At 41.7% G+C, this 26,054-nt stretch overlaps 1 protein-coding gene across 3 annotated transcripts in view; it reads right to left on the reverse strand.

Annotated features, from left to right (window-relative positions):
- The window catches only part of MAP2 (microtubule-associated protein 2), a 68,190-nt gene that overhangs the window by 5,187 nt on the left and 36,949 nt on the right, over nucleotides 1-26,054 (reverse strand). For 2 of the 3 annotated variants that reach the window (XM_009887579.1, XM_009887580.1), the window contains exons 4-6: nucleotides 20,546-20,607; nucleotides 14,854-15,007; nucleotides 12,272-12,615 (exon numbers count right to left, since the gene is read on the reverse strand). In XM_009887579.1, coding sequence (XP_009885881.1) covers nucleotides 12,272-12,615; nucleotides 14,854-15,007; nucleotides 20,546-20,607 — 560 coding nt within the window. Of the gene's footprint in view, nucleotides 1-12,271; nucleotides 12,616-14,853; nucleotides 15,008-16,389; nucleotides 16,576-20,545; nucleotides 20,608-26,054 lie in introns of all 3 variants that reach the window. The other variant, XM_009887578.1, reaches the window with a different exon arrangement.

Here is a 26,054-nt window from a genome sequence, read left to right on the forward strand (position 1 = left end):
CACAAGGAGAAGATGGAAACCCTCATTCCCACAGCTCAGCACTCCAGCCTTTGATGCAGATATCCCAGATCCAGCCAGCTCAGGCATGGGTTGAAATCCTGAGGTATTTCACCCCTTCTGCCATACAGCCATAACAGCAGCTACGTTCATACAACAGGCCTCAGAGTGTCCTGTGAGAGGGGACTGACAAAATTAATTAAACTGAACTCAGAGCTCTCTACTGCTCTCTCTCTTTACTGTCATTTACTAAAGGGCAATGCAGAAAACAACAGCATCTGGAAACCTATAGCTGCAATTACCGCTTCTTGATTTCTGGTGCTGGCCATGAAGTTGTTCACAACAACTTCCTGGTGCTAGCAGCACCGTGCTTCTCCCCTGTGCTCTTTGTTTCTGGTAGAACAAGTACCTAACCTTCCCCTGATGGTGTCAGCCTCCCTTACAGATGCCAGGAGCTCACATTTTTTCTGTTACCTTAGCCACTGATGCACTGCAGGCATATGGCAGTGTCTGGAAGTGAACACTGTGAAGGGAAGGCCAAGCTGTCCCATGCCAGACCCCCACCTTGACCTCCCTGTCAAAGCAGTTCCTCCACCTGGCAAAATTCAGGTGCCACCAATGATTGTCCTCCCAGGAAATGATGTGCTGCTGGATGGCAGGTACCAGTAGGCAGGAACAAGTCAGTGCTTGGCACACACCTGTGTGACACCACTTCCAGAATTCTTTCTGAATAAGGGTAGGGGATTGTGCTCAGTAGTGTTATGCTTTTCAGGTGTGTGAGAAGGGGTTTCTGGCCAAGGCTGCACCAGGACCTTTTACTTACTCAAAGAGTACCATCCATGCAGCATATTATTTCTCTGGGTTAAATATGAAGTCTTTATTAAAATGTTATGTTGGATTTTATTTATCTCTATGTTACTAATGTACAATATGAACTTACAGAAAGCCACAGAATTTTGGGCATTATTTATTCATTTTGCTAAATGGTACTTGTAGAGCTTTCACTTGGTACAGTCCTGTTGGCTGCTGTTGTACGTAAACCTACAGTGACTACCGATATTGAGATAAGAGAGAGGGACAGATACACCAGAGTACCTTACTGTGGTGTCTTACCACTTGAGCAACACAAAGCAGCTAAAACCAGCTGAAGCGGTCAGTGGGAGGAAGAAGAACCCTGTGCAGTTTCTGCTTCCTGGTTTCAGGTCCCCACACTGCCCCAGGCTCCCTGATAAATCTGAGACAGGTCACTCCCTCTTGCGCCTCACCTCTCCAAACTAGGAAGAAACTATTTGCCCCCTTACAGGGATATCAGATTTTGCAGCTCTTGGCTCCTGCAGTGGGGATAATGTCACATTTTAGATAGTAAGTCGAATCCTCTGGCACAAAGCACCTGGAGTGCACTCTTGACTTAAGCCCAGTAAACTCCAAGAAGAAATTTTCATAGGGCCACACTTTGCAGCTAACGCGAAGAATTTCTTCACAACAAGCTGTTTCATGGGTCCCCCTGATTACATATAACATAACCACTACATCAGTCAAACCATTAGGATGTTAAGTGTTCTATCGCTTTCATAGGTAAAGATCTATGGTGATGGCATGCTCAGCAATAAGGGTGATGACAGCACCAGAAAACTCCACAACTGGTAGGTCACCTTCAGAAGGGCATTTTCGGTAGGCAAACTGACTTCTGTCTTTCTCTCTCCTATCTGCTTAATCCATATGAGTAAACCAACGTACAGTAAAACATGAAAGCAAATGCCTTTAGAGTTTTATGCTTGTGCTTTCTCTCAATATGCTATTTGTTTAAAAATGTACCCCAGTACTGTACAAGATGGGTGTCACATCAGTTACAGAAACACACATCAGATGTGCAGTCAGATCTCGCTCCCAGAGACCTTCAGGCCAGACACAACTGGGCAAAACAGAGAGCCTTCCTAGCACTTTCTGAGCACATCTCTCAGCAATGGATCACCAGCACCTCTTAGCAATGGCCACAGGGATGCATTTGCTCTGAAAATGCTGACTTAGGGGTCACGACAAGACCTCAGCACTGTGGACTGGGAGCCTGTAGCTTAAAAACGAAGCCAAAGCAAGGTGAAAAGTTGAGAGGGTGCCTTTGATCAAGTGCCTAAAGGTTGATTTGCACCCGGAAGTCTGACAGTTTATGAGTCTCATGGCCCATGGACCTGGCTAGCAGACATGTAAGGGACCAATCATCTCAATTATCCTCTTTGTCTCACTGGGTGAAATGTGCCCCTGTGTAGAGGGGCCATCATTTATGTCCTATGCTGAGGGCTGAAGTGAGTTGAATGATGTGGATGTGTTCTGCTGGTCATCTGGCACAGGGAAGAACTGCACTGATCCAGCTTTTTCCTGATGACCTTGTTTCTCCCTTTCCTGGAATGTATCAACACCCCTGCACACACTTAAATCATGACTGCCCTTTATAACTAACTGTTCCACAAACTAATGGAGCCTTGTTTCCTATAGATTAAGGCTTTAAACTGCTTAATCTCTCCATCCTATATTCTTCAGCAAGTCCTATCCGTTCTTGCCAGCAATATCTACCAAGCTTTCTCCCAGGCCTGCTAGACTGGGTAAATAGAAGCCAATACACAACTGGCCAGCTGTTTGTTGTCTCTGATTGCGGAAAAGGGGCTGAGTTATCACTGCCTTTCTCCCAATATCAGTGTTTTGCTGAGTCTCTGTTTCGTATCCAGTCAACAACTATCACCTAACCTGGAGGCACCGCCTATGTTTCTAACCACTGCTCCCTTGCCAGCACTGGTTGAAATGGGCCAACAAGTTACAAATGAGTTGAGAGAGGCTGAGACTGCCAGCCAGACAGCATGACTGCACGAGCTTTGTTTCCTTTGAGAAATCAGACTGTAAACATCAGAGGGAGAGTACCAGAGAGGGACAGGAACTATTTAGGCTAAAGAGAAACTTTGGCTTGCAAACAAAGAATGTAAACTGACTGTGAATTATTTGAAGCCGGAATCTAGAGGGAAATTTGCAACTATCAGAGCAGGGAGGCTCTGGAACTGCCTCCCAAGGGAACAGAGCTACGATAAGAAAATGGTAAACTTTTGGGATGGCACTTGATGAAAGGAATTAGATGATGCAGCTGCCTGTGATAGAGACAGCCTGAACACCATGACTCACCAGGAAGGTCTCCGTGTTCCTGAATGTGTATGTACATCTTGTGTGGGGGTGGAGGTGTGGTAGGGATGTATATATATGCACTTCAGTTGTGCTGCACATTAAATGAAAGATCAAGCCTGCTCATGCTTTCATTCAGGAAAGGGAATATTTTAGTCTGTGGCAGAAACAGGACTGCTTTCTATTCACACTCACTAAATCCCACAAGATAATGTCCTGACAGGCTCCCTCATAACCCTTGTGCTGACCTGCCAGTCTGAAATGTGTACGTTCTGTTCTGATTGGACACTGGTTTGCCCAGGTATGCTGGACAGGGCCTGGAAGTTAGTCTTTGATCAGGACCAAGCTGAGGTTCCTCAGCATTTGTCATATCCACGTGAAGTTAAACCACAGTGGAAAAATTAAGCCTTACAGGCAATGCTGGGTTTATTCCACAAAACCACATTGCCCAAGGATAAAAATGGCTTCTGTCTGAAGCCCTGGAAGTCTTACAGACCTTACCCCAACTCCTTCCTCTGATGATTCCTCAGCAGTAGTCCAGAAGTGAAGTCCAGGGCAGACTGTGTGCTCATGTACACACAGTACAGCCTCACTGACTCACACTACTTACAGGTAGTCCCCAGCAGGAGCTGAACACTGTGCTCCAATACCTTCTGTGCTGTTTGAATGCCGTCTGTCAAAGCATCAAGAGATGCACGGCATTTATGGGGTAGCCTGCTAGGAAACCAAGTGTTGAGGGTATTATTCTCAGAGTTGATTTAGATGAGGCATATATTGATCTTCACTCTGCAGGGTAAACTCTAAGTCCCTTCCTACATATAGTGGCCCGACTGGCAATGTAAACACAAAGGGGCTGTGGTCTGAGGGCAACATCTACGCTAGATAAGAGGGGATATTTTGAGTTACACTGACTAACACTTGGAGATGTGACAGGCTGCAATGCCTGTGAATCTCCCAGTTAGATATATGCCTCCCTATGCTGTTCACAGAAAGTGAATTTGGATTTCAAAGTCTCCATGTATAACAGTCTCCAGTCAGGGGACCTGGAGCAGACTCTCCTCTGTCAGTACTGCACCACTATGTTTAAGATGAGCAAAAATTTGTAGAAACACTGAGTGGAAGGCAAAGACACGCAAGAAAGAATTTAGTCCAGTTGTGCCTCACTGCTAAAGACAACATCAATGATTGAAAAGTGCTTATGAAAGAGAAAGAATTATGTTCCGTTGCTGCCCAGAATCCTTCAGTTCAGCTGCTTTTCACAACAAGAGGGAAAGCCCCTAACTTATCAGCATCTGGGCAGAGAATCCATAAACAGCTTCCCTCCTGTAGCTTACTACCCTGGTACACATCAAAACAAAGATACTCAAAGAACAAAAATTGTGATGCTGATAAAATTACAGGCTCTGTATATATTTTCCAAGAAGCTGATGATTATGTTTTCCCTGCTTTGCAATTATGCCTTCTGAGAAGCTCTACCACAAACACTGTGCCTAAAGCATTTAAAAATACTCTAGCTTGGCTCCGCTTGCCATTTGAACATGCCGTGGGGCTGTGATATTGGGAAATGCTCCCAGACTCCTAACAACTTATCAAAGAGGACACATTCTTACCACAGCATCACAGTGATTTGACACAGCTACATCACAGGAACTAGGCATTATTTCAGAGTTTGGTCTCCTAGTTAACACAGGGATTGAGACAAGAATTGGTCTAGCATATGAAGCAAGGTTAAGGTTAAGACCTGATTAGAATCGAGAGGCAGTTCTAAGTGCTTCCAAATCTATATGCTGCCAAGGACAGATGATACTACAGTTTTTATGCTCCTGGCAGAGGCTACAGGTAGATGAAAAGGAGGCGGAAGGGTATTTATTTGGTCTAGCAAAGCCGTTGAAGAGAGACTGTGCCTCAGATTTTCCACATCTACAAACAGAGCTTGTGATCATGTTCAGCCTTTGCACTCCTGAAATTACTGAATACACACACTAGTGAAGCTGCCAGCCTACAAGCTAATTAGATTCAAAATAAAGGCTGCGCTGGACATAGCATAGGCAAAATAATGTACCATCCTCATCTTGCTCTTATAGCAAAGGGTGAACAAGATAGGTTCATTTTTGACTTTTAAAAACGTACCCAGAGACAGAAACTGAGCATGTAATATTTCAGCCTGAACAGTTAAATTGTGAAAGAATTACAAACAACTGAAAATAGGTGCTTTCAATGGAAAGTATCAGTAAAATAGAAGAGATGTCTTGCAATCAGCCATGTCTTTAATACCTGCGTAGGACAACGATGGCTGACTTACAAGCTTCTTTCTACCCATTTGCAAATAACTGTATTCATCTAATTAATAAGGTGGCCACACTGAACTAGGCACGCCCCTATCAATAAAGGGAGAAAAGCCTCCAGAGAAACACTGAGAGGTTTTGCATAATTGTGCTGGGAAATACAAAGTGAAATGACCACTTTTCATGCCAAAGAATTTACAGTCAAGAGACAACAGCTGAATTTAACAGACAGCTCAAGGAAGTGCAAGATCCACATCAGATGAACTGTAATCATACTCCTCACTAAATCTGGGGAGCTGATCAAAAGAATAGCAAAAAAAGTTGAAGCAGATTCATGCACACCAAATAAAAAAGACCCTAGGAGCTCAATTAATCCAGTTAAACCACAGGATCCTTGTTTTAGTACCCCTTAAACAAAAAACCAACCAAACAGATTTTGCTAAACTACAGAGTTTGATGCTTAAATTTTAAAGGCAACCGTCTCTACTCATGGGAAGAGTACTAATAGCTTCAAATACCAAGTGTTGAGCATCAAGTATCACAGTTTTCAAATCAGTTTCCTTATCTTTAAGAAGGGATGAGTTTTGAGTCACTATGTCTGGGTTTCTTTACTCCAGCATAATGTAGAAAAATTAGGTTGTTCAGTTAAAGTTAAAAAAAAATATCTTGTGTTTATCTCTTCATGCAAGCTGGCTTTTCTAAAGCTCAGCAGCTATGTCCCTTAGCATCTCTTTTTATTGTTCAAATCCAATTTTCCAAGACAAAATGAAGGTTTTTATCCTTTCCTTTCCCATCTAGCAAAATAAACTCTTTTTCTCCTCTTTTCATGCAAGACAGAACACTATTATATGACTAAACAGCTCTGATCCAGATTATGTATTGCTTGAACATTTTTCCCAAAAGAACAACCTTCCCCATTTTATTGCCAAAATCTAGACTAGTTAGAGCTCAGCTGAAAATGCCTCCTCTGCTGAACTTGCTGCTGGGATGACTCAGACTTTCACAGCAATTTATGTCCTGGTAATTTCAATCTACTCTAGAAAAAAACATAGCTTCTCCCCTTGCTATTAACAAGAGACCAACAATGTATGGTACGTCATGGACGGGATTTGTCTCTTTTAACATTAGCCAGCTAAGAGTTGGAACTGGTCACTTAAGCTGCCACTGTAGTTGGAGGATAGACACTGAATCCTCTGGACAGTCATACCTTCAACTCTACCTAGACAGATTGAACACACCCCATCCAACTGGCAGAAATCAGTGCACTGCTGCTAACTGCCTTCAAAAGACAGAGAAACATCGACTTAAGGCTACTGGAGTCAGTGGAAGCTTTGTTACTGGTTAGAGCCCCATCAAACAGCTTGCTCCCCTCCCGACTGTGGTTCACAGTTTGTCCTCAATGATCATGGTGCACATTTTACAGATGGTTGAGGCACAGCACTGATGTTACTCTGTCTCAGCCACATAGAAAGTGAATGTCAGTTCTGGATAGAAAACCCCAATTCCCTGTTCATTTCTACCAACCAAACACCTTTCCTCAAAGAAACTTTCTGAAACTTGCTAGAGCCTGGCAACAATTGCTTCATTTTTCTAAAATATGAGTCAGGAAGAAGGATCTTGCTTTTTATCCAGAATAATTCAAGGCTTAACTGTACAGACTGTACTCAGGCAAGCTTTCCATTAAATGAATGTAGTCTGAATACAGGAGCTGCAAGATGTTATTTCTGTACAATCTGCAATGATCAGCCAAAATTCTAAATTTCAAAAATTTAAAAATTACAGTTTTGAGCTGTGACAGTTTTGAAATTGTGCCTGAAACTCCTAATTTCTCTTTGCGCTTGTAGATCTGCAATTAACAAGGGATAAATTAGCTTCTAATTTTCAGTCCCACAAAAAATCCCTTCAAATGTCCTGTAAATCCACAAAACTGGGAATGTATAAAGGAAACAAAAGCAGACTGACAGAGATGAATTTATCTTACAGTTATGAACTGTTGACTTGGTAAATGCACAAACTTGTTCCAACTAATGCAGCTAACAGTCTGGAAACAATATACTTTGGGACTCTCATTAGCAAAGTACTTTAACAACAGCCATGTTACAACATCACTTCACCCTAAACAGCTGCCTCCTGTGGCTCTTGTTTGGGAAACCACCAAAGCTTGAACATTATAGCTTATTTATGTTCATCACTGTCCTAAGCAGGGACATTCTCATTCATATAAGTGTTGGTTCACTTATGTCGCAGATCACAATGGACTGGAGAAAAGCGCATGATGTGCCAGATGGAGATGGGAGACAGAACGGGACCCAGCAACAACTCCACTACCTTTCAGGATTACTCTTCAACAACCAGTGCAACAATAGCATGTAATCTAGATCTTCAGATTAGTTTTTGGACCTTCACCAATGTTTGTAAGTGCAAAGACATGAGAAACAGGTTAAGATGCTGTCTCAAGTGGAACTTGCCGAATACCTTTTGACCTGCAGTTCTCCCAGGAGGTGCTCAGCTCTTGGTGGGCCACCAGACCTGTCTGTCTCTGCAACGAATCTGCATCCTGGCAGACTGTAGCTGAGCCAGGGAACACTTCAGGAGCATACTTTTCTCTGCAGACTGGGTCATAAATTGTGATAATGGGGACTGTGGGGGGATGTGCTGTGGGGGAATGTCTCCTGCCATCCAAACTCATTTTGAACCTGACAAAAAATTGTGCAAAGTTGGCACCAGATACCCATCCAAGCCTCCTCTGCCCAGCTCTGAGATGTCTTATCCTTGCCTGTGCCAGTCTCTTTTACCATTTAATGCAGAAGCATATTCTCCTTGACAGCATTTTTGTGGTTTCTGGACAGGTTCTACTGAATATTTGTGTCAACAATTTGTTTAGACTTTCTGACCCATGACTAAATGCACTTTATTCTCTACAGTTTAGGGAAGATGGTGAAGTTCTCTCTTAATCTTCCTAAAAACCTTCAAGGAACACTTCATTCTTCAACGTGGCTTAGGTATTTCATTTTCCTATGTGTCATCTCACTTCTTACAAGGTGCCTGGCTGTTACTATAGTTTGTGATATTTTAAACCTTGCGTATGCCATTCCAGTCCGTACAGCTCCATTCACTTTGATGAAGCTATGCTGATTCACATCCACTGAAGTTCTTGCCCTTGGCTGAGTTTTGATGTATACATTTTAAGATTAAATTAAAAGGTATCTAGGTTGGCTTTATCCTTGATTGCTGCCCTATGATGCTTTATAAATACTCCACCTGATCAGTACTGAAAAGATTCAACTAGTGCACTTCTGTACTCCAATATGGTACAAACCACATCCATAGACAGAATTTCAAGAAGAAAAAAAAATCCTAACAGAAAAGAAAAACCCCATTCTTGGCATCTCAAACAGATTTCCAACCCCTTCCCCCAGTTCCCCCATGCTTCCCTTGGGCTGTCTGAGAAATAACAGATGCAAATGGGTTACTTTTGAAAGCCCAGCATTTCCTCCACAGCTGATGCGGTGTGAAAATCCATCTGAAGCCCAGCAGACATACCCATGAGCAAGTCGCCTCTGAGCTTTGCCAAGAATGATACATTTCACCATACTCTACTATAAAGAGAAAACCAGACAACCACCTACTGGCTGCATCACAGAGCAGAGAAGCCCTCATTTCTCCAGACTGCAGAATACCAATTAAACACATACTCAGTCCTAGTAGGAGCTTAATGCAGTGCAAAGTTAGCTAGCTTCTCCCCCTAGAAGCATGCTCTTGTTTTTTCAAATTTCTTTTCCCCCTGTGAGGTGGAGCAATTTCTCTCCTTTTTTTTTGTTCCTGTGACTGGCAAGTCAGAGCTGAAGTAAAATCAGGCTGCTGTCTGATGAGTTTTTGATGAAATTCAAGGCTGAAGCACTGAATTTCTTGATTTATTTAGCATTCAGACATCCCCTGCTTCTTCATTTCTACACCTCAGCCTCTGGCAGTTTCAGAGCACGGCTGCCTTCTCTAGGACAGCTGTAAGCTAAGACAAGACCTTGTGATAGGTTCAGATATGCCTCTGGTAAAAGGATAGTCTGTCTCTAAATGACACTTTTGGGCTGCATGTTCGTATTCCTTTAGTGATTTGCATGTCATGTTTATGTACTTAACTTGCCCAGATATACGCTGGCTTTTTGTCTGCTTGTTTTTCCTGTTGTTATTGCTATCAGCACTTCCAGTTCAGGTTATAAAACTTGAGCAGCTTTCTGTTTGTTTCATGTATCATCACTAAAAGCAGATAGCACAAAACAGCTCATTTCAGCCAGCGCAGTATCTGCCACCAGACATTAAATAAGGGAGCAGACACAAGTAAATGAAATTAGCTTGCATGTGTTCCTCTCACAGACCCTATAAAATTCAACTGCCCAAATTGGAAAAGAATTAATCCTAAACTCTCTTGTCTAGACTGAGCAACTGTGGCATAAAGGAGACATAGAAAAAACTCAGAGAGTCTCTTTTTGCCCAACCCACAGCTCAGTGGCCACATACCACTGGGAATTAAAAAATGTTTTAGCCTCAGTGACATTATGTCCACCCAGCAGATTTCCCCTGTGATACCCGAAAGAGTGAAATGCCAACTGCTGTGCCATTCTTCACTACCCAGCAAAGACTGTGCAACTCTAGAACTGCTAAGGACACATAGCTGTCTAGGCATAGTGTTTACAAAGAAATACAATTTGCTGTGGCCCCCTGGTCTTGTACAGTTGCTACAGTTCACAGAGAGTAACAGGGAGGAGGAGGATAGACTGACGCGACGCTGGTTTCCAGCCCCATGTCCAGCAGCTGGGTTTGTTATGAGGAATGCTAATCCAGATGCACAGTCTGAACTTGTGTTCCAAGGCTCCTGGAGCTCCTGCGCACCCTGACCATCTGCTATGCAATATGTCAAATGGGAGTTGAACTCCCATACAAAATAATTACATAGACAATTGTCAAAATAAGAGCAGAAGAACCTTTACTGAGGCATTATCTTCTCAACTTCATATGAGTAACTGGCTACTGTCCAAATCCTGGAAAGCACTGAATGTGTTAATTTACCATGAAAACAGGATGAACACCTAAGAGATACCTCACTTTAATATATGAGCCTGTTTTTTTTTTTCTCTGGAAGACCTGCAGTAGGCATACAGTTGCAATGTGAAGTTTTGATCCAATTTATTATTTTTTCCTGAGACAGCATTAGGCAAACCTCGTGGTTCTGTATGTTCCACTCTGTATTCCAAAACTCATATATATAGAGACGTATCTGATCTGGAAACACTGTGCAACCCAGCTTCCTGGAATCCAGTCTTGATTTCAGGACAGCTGAATAGGGGAGCGTGTTACTCACCCTGATGTCCTGTCCCTGGAGGTAGCTGAGAAGCGAACCTTTTATAAAGCACTCACATCGCCACTGCTGTAACTTGGCAAAGTAAAAGGGAGCTGGGGACACTGGGTGTTTTCATCATGGGGCTGTATCCAGAATCAATATGAAATGCACAGGTACTTTTTTTTAAAAAAAAAATCAACATAATTCCTAACACCCACAAAACGGAGTTGTCTATATTTTTAGCGTAAATGTTGGTAAACTATATTCTTTTTCCTCATTCAGCCTCTGTTTCTAAATAAAATAGGATTTCTTTCAGGTTGTAAATGGCTTTATAACTCTTTAAACATTAATAAAATGGACCGCCTCATCCTGTAAGCTAGAACAACAGTTTTTCCAAACAGGAAGACAAATTGCTTGGACATAATTTTGGTTTTTAATGCCATCTGTATTACCATTTCTGCATTGCCCAAAAATGAGACAAGACTATTCCAGCTCCGGCCATACCAACTCTGCTTGGTAGGGCCTCAAGCAAAGACCCTTCAGAGGAAGGTATAAGCACCATACGTCAGGAAGATTTATAATACTTCCTATCTGATCTTGCTTCAGTCTCCAAAAGCTTCTGCGTACCTTAAAAGCCTACATGCTTACTGTCCTTTCCAAAGTTTGGTAAGTTCTCTGTGTAGTAACAGGGGAATTTGGTACCCTACACACATGTTCAGGCTCTAGCCAAAACCAATCCTCATGACAATGCGCTTCATTGCATAACTCTCCAAGGTATGAAACTATCTTTTTTTCAGCTTTTAATTGCATCAACATGTCCCTGAATTCTTGTTCTTTCAGACAGCGAGAACAGAAAATCCTGATCTGCCTTCTTACACATTCACCTTTTCTTATTTTGTATACATTCTCCAGTTTATACAATTTAAGCCCTGTTCCTGCTTATTCAAACCCTGCAGTAAGAAAAACAGTTGTCTAATATCTGTCCCCTCCCATCATCTTTAACTTGGGGTGGATTTACCAGGTTGGAGGCTGCAACCCTCATTAACATCACCCTACACAATGCACATGTCACATCAAATGCCACAAGAAAAGGTCATGGTGCTTTGCAGTCCTGCTAACATCTATCTAGGTTGAATTTGAACTGGCTTGAATTAACACAAATCTCTTTCATTTGCTGGTATTGATGAAGACTAAGTAAGCAGCAACTGCTGAGACTCAGACTGAAACGTATCTATGGCATGGAGTGCAAACTCTTGTTAAAAATTTTTCAACTGATTTCAGTGCGGCGCTGTTAGTTTTCAGGTGACAAAATACTCTTCTGAGGATTGTCCTGGCCCCTGCCATTTAACATCACTTAACCAACCAATGTATATGGACAAGAGAAGCAGCATTTGCCAGACAACTCAAAATGGCTCCCATCCCATACCTGTCCCAAAGGTGCACACATAAGACTAAATCACATATGGATGAACATAAAGAGCGGAATCCTTACCTGCCCCCCTTTGGGCTGGTATTTTATATTATCTGTTGATCCAATTTTGGACCTGACGTTCTTGAGGTCAGGTAGAGGCTGATTAATAACTCGTAGCTGCTTCGGAGTGGCTGGAGATTTAGGAGGAGTGCGAATTATAGCAACTTTTTTCTCAGTTGGTACCAGTATGGCAGATTTGGGGGTCCCAGGAGTGTGTGGGGTTCTGGAGTAGCTGGGTGTTCCTGGAGTGCCTGGGGTACGGGAGGCGTAGCTTGGTGGTGTCCCTGGAGTGATGGCAGTGGAGCCAGGAGTAGTGGGGGTAGAAGTTCCACTTTTTCCTGTTCTGCTACGAATTGGCTCTGATCCTACGTGCAAGAAAAAAAAACAGCATTAGACTCACAGAAATACAGCTCTTCTTCCCTCTGTACCTCCCAAGACTGCATTCCTGTGTGTGAAGTGAGATACAGCTCTAAGATGGCTGTGCTAGTGCTGGAACCGCTGGATGTCTGTTTCTGTGCCTCGTTTTACTAATCAACCTTCTGGGAGTTACCTTGTCACATGTGGCTGAGGTGGTAAATTGCCCACATGGTGACTGAGGTCTCCACTCAGTAACACAGACGTGCTTCCCACAACACCTATGACGCCTGCAAAGCTTGCTAAACAAGGCACAATATCACATCGACTTCCATCTCGGGGAAAGGACTAGAAGTGTCCTTGGAATCTAATGTTTGGGACTTAATCTGACAACCTGACTAACCAGTAAGAATTTTTTCACCAATTCCAATGGATTTGGGTCTTGAATGAGAGAATGGGGAAAATTCTGATCGTAATCCCGAAACTAAAGACTCTGAGTGCCTGGCTGCTGTTGCTCACATACCACTGCTGATAATCTGGTGCCTGCAGCTGAACCCTGGGTGCACGTTCAGCTGATGAGTTGCGTGTGGATGGGCAGATGTCCCCCACGTTCAATTGCTGATTTCCATTAGCGCAGTGAAAGAGAGCAATTACAGAAGGCAGCCTTGATTAAAAGTCACATTCTAGTTACATCTGCACGCAAGTGAAAAATAAATAAATACTGTAACATTTTGTAGCCCCACCATTCATTGTTTATGGTATTGCCAGGCCTTTCCACTGAGCACAAGAAGCAGTTTAGTAGTGGCACTGTGCTTTCTGCAGCCAGCTCTACTGGTAACTCTCAAATGCAAATGAACAGAAGCCGAGATATCTCCATATGCTGCTTAAAGCAAAGCTTTGCTGAGAGTACTCAGGGAGAGAAATACCAATCCAACCCCCAAAGCCTGAGATCCCCAATGCTGAATGGGTACATACATGTTTTCACCTTTAAAACATTCAGGAATTATAAATCCAATGGGCTTCTCTAGAGCATCCAGTGGGACTAATCAAAATCTTGTTTAAACTATTTGTTAATCATTCTGTTTATTTAATGATGGTAGACCAAACGCAATGCACTGCTCTCCCTGGGGTCCAAGAGAAACTCTTTGCTCTACATGATTCATTAGACAGGTTGAACATACTCTACTCTCACCTCCAGTTTCCCTGAATGGCTTCTTTCTTTCGAAACCAACCCTAAAACATAACCTTCTCACTATACCAGCTGAGACAGAAAAGGAATGCTTTTTTTTTTTTCCAGCTCCCTGCAGCTTTGGTATATTTATTTTTCATTCCTCAGCCCTTCACCACATTGGCAAATGCTCAATGGTCTCTCACTTCTCGTCAGTAGAATGGGCTGCTGTGCCAGCTGAGGGTCACTCTGCTTACAAAGGGTCTCTGTTTTACCCTTGGAGCATCACCCAAGAATTTCAAAGGACTTTTTTTGGTAGAATTTATTTATCTAATTCCCCTAAGGGGCTGAGATTGGTTTCTAAAGAGAGAATCCAGAGGAATTCCTACTGGAAAGCAGGGAGCCACATCCAAGTTCTGAGGCCTGAGCCAAATGCAAATCTATCTAAAAATTCTGGGAGTATTTGGTAAAATTCTCTTTGTCCTGTAATTTCTTATGGCTTGTGATTTGATAACATTGGTCCTCATAAAAGGACCTTGCTGGTTTACTATCCTGACCTTCCCCAGTAAGTCACTCCACTAGCTAACATCTCAATTCTCAGCGGAGTTTTTACCCTAGGATGAGACCACAGGGAGATCATTACTGTGAAACAGCAAGTTAATGACTATAATACTAAGTTCACTTTTCCAAGATCCACCAGAATATTTTATATTGCCTACTTCGGGTTTGTCTCGTTGTTGCTGCTGTTTGTAAATACCCTGTGTTAATTATCTTACCCAGGTCTGAGCACGCTGCAAAGGCATTTTCTAATATTAGCAATTAGTTTGAAGAGCAGTCCTAGCGCTGGGCATTGCAGACTATGCAAAGGGTGAACCCTGTTCCTGGTTTCAAGCCCTTGCAGCTCAGCACTTGCTATCTGCACAAAAATTATCTGTGGGGCTCTGATTTCCAACAGCATACCCCAGACCTTCCCCTCTGTATAAAAGGTAGGGACACAGCATGCTATGACAATGTGACAAATCTAACAAGGATGGTAGATATTCACAGCAGTAGGAGAGGGCTAATATGCAAAAAGACATACGGGTGGTCCGTCGTACTGAAGAGGAAAGGGAAGCTGTGAGGGAGAGAGAGTTCTCCTCTCTGTCTCGGTCTCCTGATACACCTCTTCGAGGAGGAAGGATAGAGGAAGGTCTTGGTAGAGAGGAACGCTTTTCAGGACTCTTGCTTACTCCATCCTAATAGTACCAAAATAAAAAAGGAAGGTTTAGTTTTCAAAACTCACTCTCTGCGCTGTTATTTCTCTCAACCTATATATAGAGGAGGAGACCTCATCGTATGGGCCCAGTTTACTATTCGCACAGGAAGCTGCGGGGATCCAGCCACCTCCCATGCTCCACTTAGCAACCTGGTACTTCTTTACTGCATCAAAACACCCAATAGTCATCTTCTGAGCTACTTAAAACAGATACAGATACTCCTGATCTAAATATGGATGGATGCCACATTTGGTTCTCAATAAGGAACAAGCATTTTTAGTGCAAGTTGAAAGTAAAAAAATTCTCTGGAGCTCAGGTGTGAAATTCTTACATAAATTTGCCTGCAAAGTAACTGCAGTACTGGTGCCCAGAATATACCCCATGCTACATTGTTAGGTGATGTGTGATTTTTGCATTTTCAAACACTAACTTGTAATTTTTTTAATGGAGAAAAATTTTTAGCTACAGCTTATTTTTTGAGTGCAGGACTACTAATCCTCGTGTCTTCTCTCATTTCTTTCCATACTTGTCTTTTTAGTTTTTGAAATCAGAAGATACCTTCTTTTTATCAGAGTAAGAGCAATGAACATATATGTTAGAATATTTTTGAACTTATGGGATTGACAGCCAAAGACAGTCTTGCATAAGAAGATGGTACTCCCAAAGGCAAATATGATGATATGCCACCACTAAAAGACACACCACGCACAGTTACACAGAAAATGGAAGTCAATAGTGAAAACAGTTTTAAAATGGGGATAGTCATCAACTCAACATCAAGTACATTTGAAACACAAGTGAAATGTAAACATGGGGAAGCTAGGATGGACTGCCAAACATCTCTTCAAATTTATATTGCAACTTCTTCAACACGGTCCCATGCATAGACCAAATTAGGTTCCTAGAGCATTTGGCTTCCGCCCTTATTGCTGGTGATTAGAGCTGTACCTCCTACACTGGGGATTGAATTTGTTTTCAGAGAATATTAACTGGTTGAAAATTAAATTTTTTAAACTCAGAAGGCAAATTAGTACTGCTGTTCTTTGCCACTTACCCACATGCAAATGGGTGCAACTTTTTAGCGGTCAATGAAGCAGCATCCATATCATCAATAGAAAGAGGATATGTCCTTCCAGTTATAACTTATTTCACTTACGTTTCCTCTGGACAATCTCCTTTGTTTTTATCCATTTTGAAGTACAAATCTTGTAGCCTGATAATCAGTTTTTCTGCCACTGGATGCAAGTAATCCCATGTAAGCTTCACAGAGAATGACTCAAATTCAGTGGGAGAGAATGTGATCCATGGAATTCACCTACACATCTGCGAGCTAACTCTCTCTACCAACTCTGCTACCTTACCTTAGCATCTGATTTTGAGTAGGGCAAGCAGTCTCTTGGGCCTGCTGAGGAGGGCCGTACATAATAACTGTCTGTATCGAGAAAAGTGGCCCTTTTAGTAGTTAATGAACAAGCTGAGCTGGGTCTTGGAGGAAGCAATGACTTTGCTCTAGACTTTGAGGCAGGAATCTTTGACAAAGAGGCAGTCTAGTCATGAGAAAACAAACAAAAGAAAACACAACATGAAGCTGGACAAAAGGAAAACACATGCAACATGGACCAAAAAAAATGCCAAGCTATGAATTAATACTTTTCCCGCGTCTGGTAATGGTGTCTGTGCAGTTCTGACATTCATGAAAGTTTTAGTTCTGTGTTGTTTGACTGAAACCATCTGGGTATGGACAAAGTTACTGATTCTAGGAAGTGCCTTTTTCTGCAGATGCTATTTTTGTCTTGTGTTAATAAGACAAAACTGGTGCTAGGTATGGCATTTAATTAGTACAGCTGCTGGTTGGCTGCATTAGAAGCAAGTGCAAAACTGCAGGAGCACCAAGAGATCTTAGTCCTTTAAAACTAAGTTGTGCATTTGAAATATATCCCTCCAGGCTACAGTCAAGAATAAAGTAGTGGGAATCCTAAAAGCAAAGTTATACCAGTATTCCCACAATGGCAGAATGACATGACAGTATTGCTTCTTGTGCCACTGTGTACACACAAAATCCCTAATGCACCCCAAACACTGTATTCTGTGCATTTGGTGTCACTCTATAGAGTAACAATGTGGAGTCCTGGGATGAGGAAACTCCTATAAGGTTGAAAGGCTGATATGATATCAGATACTTGTCTGATTCTGAATAATGATAATACCCCATTGAAAGAACAATTAAACATTGTTAGGGAACACTGAAAATTCTTTGTTGACACTTAGGAGCACCTAACTGCTTTGTAAAAAGGAATTTCCTTGAAAGAGAATACAGCTACTTACTTAAGAAACACTTTTTTTTTCTCCCATGGGTATAACTGATACTACAAAGAACAATTGCAAGGCTGTTACCTTGGGAATGTAGTCCTGACTCTCTCTGTATTTATACAAGCATGAAGTTACACATAGGACCAATCTCAATGGGCCTGTAATTATGAGATTTGATACAGAACTTTAGCCACGAAAAATTTGGCATTAGATCTAAGTCAGTCTTCTAAACTTTCTTGATGTTCAGAAAAGCTGTTTAAGTTACTCCTTAAGTTGTCTTTGTTAGAAAATGAGAAAAGAATGGGTTGACAGCTCTATACTGACAGGCATCTGGCTTAGGTTACATACCTAGCCTACAGAAAACTGAGGCTGGTGTGCTGAATGTCATCCGTGACATCATCAACATGATTAAGACTTGCAGAACTGTGTAACAAACAATTCCAGTCCTACAACACAGCTGAGAGACTTCTAATGGATATCATCATCCATATCGAGTAGCTCTACTGAGCAAGACAAGAAATCAGTTCAAAGGATGGAAGTGCTTTACTAGCAAGAATATACTCCTAGAATGAGTTTTGCAACTTATTTATGTCTCTTTCTTTTAATACTTATTTCACTGTCTGAGAATACACAGAATAAAATCAGTGAATCATTATTTTTAACAGAAACTGAACAATATGTGTTTCTGTCACATCAAAGGATTCTGCAGACTTCGACTGATTTGTCATAGTTCAATTTGTGGGTCCCATCCACTTGTGAAACTTTGGGGCATATTTACAAATCCATCCAGGTGGTTATTGATGCTGAAACTCTGTGGAAGCAGGGTATCTGTTGGGTGGCTCCAAGAAGCAGACATTCTGCAAACACCTTTCATCTGGTTTTCTGAACTTGAGATATAACTAAGCACGCACAGTTTGAGGCCCAAATGTTCATTCAGTGGTTTTCACCTTTTTCAACTTGCGGGTCATGCAAAACATTTCCCCTAATGAGTCTGGAAAATTCTTACAGATTAAGATTCTAGGCACAACGTAGAGACCTCATCCTTTTCACTCATACTGCATGCAGTGTCCTCCTTGCATATGTGCATCTAATGGGGATGCTACAGGTGGACGAGACTGAGATCTTTCAGTGGAATAGTTGGGTGAAAGGTGTGACCTTGAGCTAACGCACTGCTCTGAGGTTATCACAGTATAGATCACCTCAGCGTTATTTAGGGAGCAAGGCCCATTTTAGCATCAGTAATAGCAGTAGAATCTGGTCCAAACAGATTTTAGTGACATGCTCAAGGCTGGTAGACCAAGCAAAGAAACCAAATGCCTCAATCCCTGCCAGTGCTTTACCCCGAAAACTATTCTTATTCTCTGCTAGCAATACATTACCTCTGACCTCTGTTACAATTTGTGTTGCTGGAAGTACCAGCTGTCCACAGGACAAAGATCTGAGTAACCCTGACTAAGACTCAGGGATTGCTGAAGCTGGGATGCAGAAACTTCACTTTATTTCAGAGGCATTCCTAACACATGGGTGATCATCTCGCTATGGCAGGTACACAGCTCCTTCCAGCAGATGGAACTGCTTAGCCTTTCCTGAACTTGTTCTGTGAAGCACTATCTGAACTGTAGTTTGAAGATGGGTAGCAAAACTGACCAGGTTGGATGACCTAACATTACCAGTGGAGAGGAAAAGGCTGCACTTGAAGGACATAAAAGCTGAAAATCAGGAAAAAACACAACAACAAAAAGGGAGAGGTCTTTATAAAAGCAGAGGTGAAGCCAAGGCACAGAAGAGAAAATGTCCAAGAGATGTGCGAGTGTGGCACTCAGAGAAGTGAGGCAACATGGATAGAAAGCAAGCAAGGGACAGACTTCTGATCGTTGCCATAATGTAAGAGACAGGAATAAGAAAGGTGTATAAAAAGCAGACAATTTCAGAGAATGACTTTGCAGTGCTTGTAGAGTGCTCCAAGAATAGAGATGACTGAAAATGGGCTTGTATTGACTTCTTTTGATCACCCCCCAGGAAAAGACAGTAACAAAACCATACTGTTAACTCAGACCAGAAACCTGTCCAGATGTTTCTTACTGTGCTAGTAAAGAAGCTCTAGCAGTTTCCCAGTTATGAGCTGAAATGGACCAGACCTGAAAACCCACATGAAATCCCAGAATCCATGGCTGAACTCAGGTCTAAATTTCACAACTCCTCTAAAGCCTCCAATCAGTTATGCTGCTGTCATCATTAACAATTTCTTACGATTCATAAATAACGTGCAGCACTTTATGAGACAGAGTTTTTTGTTCCCCAAAGAATTTATGATCTGGTTAGACAGATGAAACAAATCAGTTGTGGAAGACATTAGGAAATTTAGAGGAATCCTAAGGAACTTCTTCATTGTTAATGATGGCTAACAATGACAAAGTACTGTCGTGCTGCAGATGTGAATTAGCATGTGTCAATGTCATGCAAAAAATAGTTGCATAGGGGATAGTGAAAAGAAGTTGGTTTCCTGGGGCTTTGCAGTGGTGGGACAGGAAGAGCCTAGGGTCAGCGTGGGAGCAGGGCGGAGAGGCACTGCAGTATTTGCTGAAGGAAACTCAGTAGAGGAGAGCCAGACACAGGGAGCAGAGCAGGCTGCAGAGCAGCTGAAGGCAGTGCACACAACTGTCAGGTTAAAACACAGACGGAAATGAGCGGTCCAGGAAATGGCCATTCAGAAAGCACTTAATCACATATAAAATGCTACTGGCCAATAACTTGTACACAGGCGTGACCTCTGCAGAATGCATGGCTATGTAATGGTGCATCACAAGATATCCAGTGAGTCCTGGGTGGGGGTTCTGCCTGAATAGCAATCAAGTAAGGTGGCAGTATGAGTTGGGTGCTGCAGAAAGGGCCAAGGTACACAGTTTATCCCAGAGGATGACCTGGCTCAAAATGCTGAACAACATCCAACTCCTCCAGTTTGGAGTTTGTGTGCCCTCTATGGATCTGCAAATTGTCATCATCTACTACCTGGGACTGTAATTCAGGTTATTCAGGGAAGGTGGTTTTAATTACCTTTTAAAATGAATAATGAATATGACAAAAAAATTCTAAATGGAACACAAATTTTAAATGGAACACACAATCACTTGCTGAATTAACACAAAAAGAGCTGAAATAAGGACAAAAGGAGGTTTTAAAGATGAACGATAAGATGACTTTACTCACTGAGAGTTTTTCCTTCGCTTGTTTAAATACACCAGGAGCCTGGTTTGTTTCACCACCTGCTGCTGAGAGACCCAAAGAAAGACTTGATAGTTAAAAACAATAATAATAAGCATTTCCACTTAGTACACTTTACACTTGTTAGAACAATTAAAAGCCTTGGAACTACTGTGCAAAGCTATTACCTTGTGAATTACTCTCAATGAACTGTATACAGAAATGCACCTGCCTTAAAACGGACTTGGGGTAAAATAGTATTCTACACGTCAAACAAATCAAAATTATGTATTCATCTTCCTACAAGCCCAGAAACTACAGTAAAAAGTTCAAGAAATAGCTGACAGCTATAACAGGCTCTGGTTCTGAAGGTCCATCCTCAGACACCTTAGCATCCTGATTTTCAGGACTGTCCTCTAAAATATGGGCTCTTTTAAATAATCCACAAATGAAAATTTTCAAAGAGGCCCTGAAATCATCACTATCCAAAGTATTAGCCATCATTCCTAAAAGAAAGAGAGAGATTCACCATTGAATTATCATCCCACTTGCACCAATAAAGTCAGTGTGCAATGGGTCACCTAAGCCCTCACACTTTAGCAACTCAAATGATATCTGGGACATCAAGTACGTTAATTCAGTATTTCATTTATCTGATACAACGTGGTCTGAGGTAAAATTCTTCTCTGACTTGGAATCCATCCTTATGAAAAGTTTTGGAATAGGGCAGCTTTTCAGAAAGCAAGTTATTAGTTTCACCCCAACATTGCTGCTCAGGAAGAAATTTGCTACACAAAAACTAGATGTGAAATCTTTTGGCATCTGTGCCAGGATGCCCTTAGTAAATGCAGAAGCAGGACAGTGGGCACAGATGACAACATCTAGCTGTAAACCCAATTGTCTTCCGGCTGTAAAACCAACCTTAACACATAGTACAGGACAGAACCAATTAATTTTCTCTGTTCCCTGTGCAGTTCTCAGGCGTGGTGAGGAGATCCCTGGTTTTCTGCCACACTTCCCACTCTAGTTCTGCTCTCTGAATATAATTTCATTGCTGTTTTTATTTTTTTTTTAAATTGAAGGAGTAGGAGAGAAAACTTCTGAGGCGGAAAAGAATATATAACTGTGTACTTCAGTTCTTCTGAATTTGTAAGAGGCGTAAGTACAGCACAGCCTTCCTGCATCACATTTTACCACTTCTGTTACGGCTGGGTTTAGTCTGTTTTGCATCTCTTCTAAATAATCACAAATAGCTTCTTTCCTCCTTCCTTTGGTGTTGAACCCTGAACACTATGAACCCACCACTATGAAGTGGAAAGACTAGCTGTGCTGCTTCTGCTGACTTACCTGAAAGCACCACAACTTCTCCATCTGAACAAAAGATCTCTACAGGCTCTCCTGTCAGTTTAAATACACAACAAACATGTTTTACCTCAGGGGGTCACCCCAGAATTGAAGACAAGGAACATCAGCGTATCACAGTAACTCCCACTCATAGCCAGATAACTGGCCTGGCCCTGCCACCGTAAACACTCCTCTCATGGCACAACTGCAGTGGCATCTCACAGCCACCAACAAAACGCAAGTCAGACTGGAGTTTCATTCATGGAACTACACCAGCGCAGGCAGACTTCACAACTCTTTCCTCAGAGTTGGCCATGCAGTTTCTTTTTCAAATGGCAAGGATGAGTCTCTTAAAAAGCAGTTCCTCCCTTGCAGATATGGCACTGTAAGTTACCAGTATTTGCCAGTGCTTTGTAGTGACATGGGTTTTTTTTCTAGTATTGAGGGGAAATAGGGGAAAGATGTAATTTCCTGGGCTACTACACAGAAAATACGAGCAAATATTACCTTTTTTTTTGTAGACACTTGTATCTTATGACTGGACGTTTCATTTTAAAGTCACAGTAAATGCAGCATGGAGGTTCTAACAATACACTCAAATCTGTACAGACTACAGTGCAAGGGACATTTGGTGCGGCCCCACTGGTCAGGTATCACTAAAGCTGACAAGACCATTCCAAATAGGACACATTGACAGTCGAAACTGGCTTCAAGAAATGGTGCTATATTTTACGTAAAAGGAAAACAGGAGAGAGACAATGTCCCTCTAAATTCCAGACCCTGCAAAGTGCTGGATGACTGGTTCAGGCTCAGGCATATGTAGGTTAACACATGGTCATCTACACTCTTAGGATATCACACAGCACTGCATTCTTTCTCATGGCCTATCCTCAAGTCCCATCAGTTAGTATAAAAAGGTAAGGTAGAAGAAAATAAGGGATACTGTGAATTTTCCAGTAACACCAAGTATAGTGAAACATTCTAAGAGATATTTTTGTTCACTTTGTGGTGTAGTTCAAGCTCCTCTGCTTTAGAGCAGTTCAAACTACATTACTGAAAATTTTATGATCAATCTGGGACCGTCATTTTGGTCGCTCTCCATCTCAGGATTTAAGTGTACTGGGAGGTCATTTTTGTATTACATTTTCCACTTTGACTAATACATCTGCCTCACTACGTATTGGATTGAGAGAGAAAAAGCTCCGACAGTTGCCAGACAGCACTCATTTAAGGCACTGGGCAGATTTCCTTTTGCTAGTCTATTGGTATGACTCAGGCCTCTCCAGGATGCTACAGGCCAGAAGAGTTCAGAGGAGTTAGTGGTAGAGTATCTAAGGGGAAGACAACACTGACCACATGGCTATAGAAGTGTAGACAAAGCTGAGAACGCTACAAAGCCGTCACTTTTTTCTCACGTTTCCACTGCTTATTGAACCTCCTGGGTCCTTTGAAAGAATATGTGAATTATGGGTCATAACTTCCGAGCTGATCAAGCTGTGCTTCAGCAAACAGCAAGAGGTAGCAAGAAGAGCTGTTTTAATCCTTTTTTAAAATTCCTCATTCTTGGGTAGTTCTGGTCCAGAGTGCAAGTTAGCACAGCCCAGAGACTGCAAACTGAGGAGAAGCCACCACTGCAACACAGAGGTGGATCAGCCTTTCCTTCGCTCGCTCCATTTCTCATGGCGGGGGGAAGTAAAAGCGCCGGATTCTCTCACAGGACCAAGGTGATGGGATGGAGTATTTAGTTTGGTTGTCCTAATGGAATACAACCAGGAGACAATATACACTTCATACAGGTGGGGCACAACATTAAAGCTATCCTCACATAACTATCCTTTTATTTTATTTTCACTAGTCAGATCTTCACACTGAGACTGGTCTAAACTTAGAACAGGAGTGACTCACCGGTGCAAAACTGGATGGGAACAACTTAGGAACACTTTTGGTATTGTACTGTTTAACTATAGGATGGGTAATAGGTCCTGTTCTTAATTTCTACGCCATGAGAAAGAGGCCTGTGTAGCTCTGCATTGCTGTGCATAGTTCTTCTCTTAACAGCCCTAGTTTTACTCATGAACAACCGCACTGCAGCATGTAGCTATATTACGTGACAGAAAACCTGGCCTCTTTCAGGATTATTTTTTTTTTCTTAAGATCAGCAGAAAAGTCAAGATGTTAATCTTTCCATGCTGAACTCACAGTAACAAGAAGTAATATGATGAAAATGCTGAAAGTGTTCTTTTTGGTCCCCTGAATAATGATACACCTATCGAGCTGTAACAGGAATAATTTGTTTAATCCTTTCATCTTCCTCTACCAAATCTTAAGATTTTTGCTTGGAATGCATTCGTAGTGTGAGCCCAGATTTCTTCTCTCTCAGCTTCAGGCTGCATGTGGCTGGATTCCCCCTGTGGATTTTGACTGTACAGCATAAACATCAGTGACAGATTGGGAAGTGTCAATGCAGATAACATCAATCAACAAAATATAATTCTGAAACACTTCTTATTATGCATGAGAGTAAAAAAGCAAAATAATGGAAATGCATACCATGGTTTAAGCTGTCAACGTTTTCCCACCAGAAAAAAAAAAAAAAAACAAACCAAAAAAGCGCAATTAAAAAAAAAAGAAAAGATGAGTAGAGATTCCTACAACACCACACTATAAACACGATGCCAAGTTACAAACACAGCACTTGGAGGTCCAAGCAATGACAAGCATACATGATCATGGTCTCCATTAAATAAACAAAGAAATATCAGGAATGAAAGAAGAAAAGAAAAATGATACAAAACACTAAAAAAGCAATACTATTTGTGAAGACTGATATTCTTGGAGGAAAAAATAAAAAAATAGAGAAGCTGCTACAGCCATGAGATTTAAAAAAAAAAAAAGTCTATGTTTGCCAGCCACATTGCATAACTGAACAGAACGCAGTCACCTGTCTGCTTCCGTTTAACACAGGAGAGATGAGTTGGTCTAGTATATTTGATAGCAGGTTTTAAAATGATTTTCCTGGAGGGAGAGTGGGCCTGAACTTCAGTTTTTTTAGCAAGTTCAGCTTTCTTATACACTGCTATGGACAAGAAAACACAAAAACATAGAATCAGGAAAAAAACAGCAAACAGTTTCATATGACAATACATCAAGTGGCAGGCCCACTGCTCCACAGCTCCATCCCAATGCGTCGCTTCTACCGGAGTGAACAAATCCTAAGTTGGAAGAGGGGGAGCACTGGTGCATTAATATCAGATGTGTTACCCAGTGATCGGTGGGGATGCCTACTATTGAAATGGGACCAGTGGAGCAGTGAGCCTTGCACATGGCTTTTCATATAGCTGTACAATGTCTCATTAAAAAGTACTACCGTTAAGACTGTTAAAGTGCACGTCATCTAAACAGAGTAACCAGATAGTACTGTACAATAGTAAAAAAAGAACAACAAAAAACCATTAAAAAAATGTAATAGGGAGTGTTAAATGAACCTTTTTTCCTTCTCACTTCATCTCTGGAGAGTGTGCTAGGTTCCTTTTTAGCTATTTTCCTTTCAGGAGTAGAAATCCTGCCTCTCCCAGTTTTAAAAGGTTTCTCTTTTTTATGCTTATCAAGAGATGATCTTCGCAATTCTCTCTCTGCCTTCTCCTCTTTAGGAACAGTCTCTAACTGTTCAGTCATGATGCTCCTATCATCATCTGTAGGATCAGAGCAAATTATAACAACAAACAAAAGATTAGTAACAAATGTTAACATTACTGTGGTGGAGCAGGGAAAAATAGTTGAAGACAGAGCAGATGGATTAATAAAAAAAGCAGACTATTTTACCATTTTTCTGAAACATGCTGAGATTACTATTACAACTATAATAATTTTGGGTTTTGATCGTTATTATTTGGAAGCAAAAATATTTAACAGACAAAACAGAAAGGATAATGCACACCTTGAGTATCTGCCCAGAGACTGTCTGTGTCCATGATGGAGTCATCGATTGTTGTTTCATCTTTGTAATCATCACATGTCTCTGTCTTGTAGTCGGTGAGCAGGATTTCTTCTCTCTGGGGTGAAGCAGGAGCTTCTGGGGAGCCCTCCTTAGGCTCAACTTGAATGTCAGCCACTTCCTCAACCTCCAGCTCCTCTTCAGCCTGGGAGTCCCCTGTTTCGATATCTTCCTGCT

The sequence above is a fragment of the Charadrius vociferus genome, unplaced genomic scaffold, assembly GCF_000708025.1.
Source record: "Charadrius vociferus isolate BGI_N301 unplaced genomic scaffold, ASM70802v2 scaffold136, whole genome shotgun sequence".
NCBI classification, from domain to species: domain Eukaryota; kingdom Metazoa; phylum Chordata; class Aves; order Charadriiformes; family Charadriidae; genus Charadrius; species Charadrius vociferus.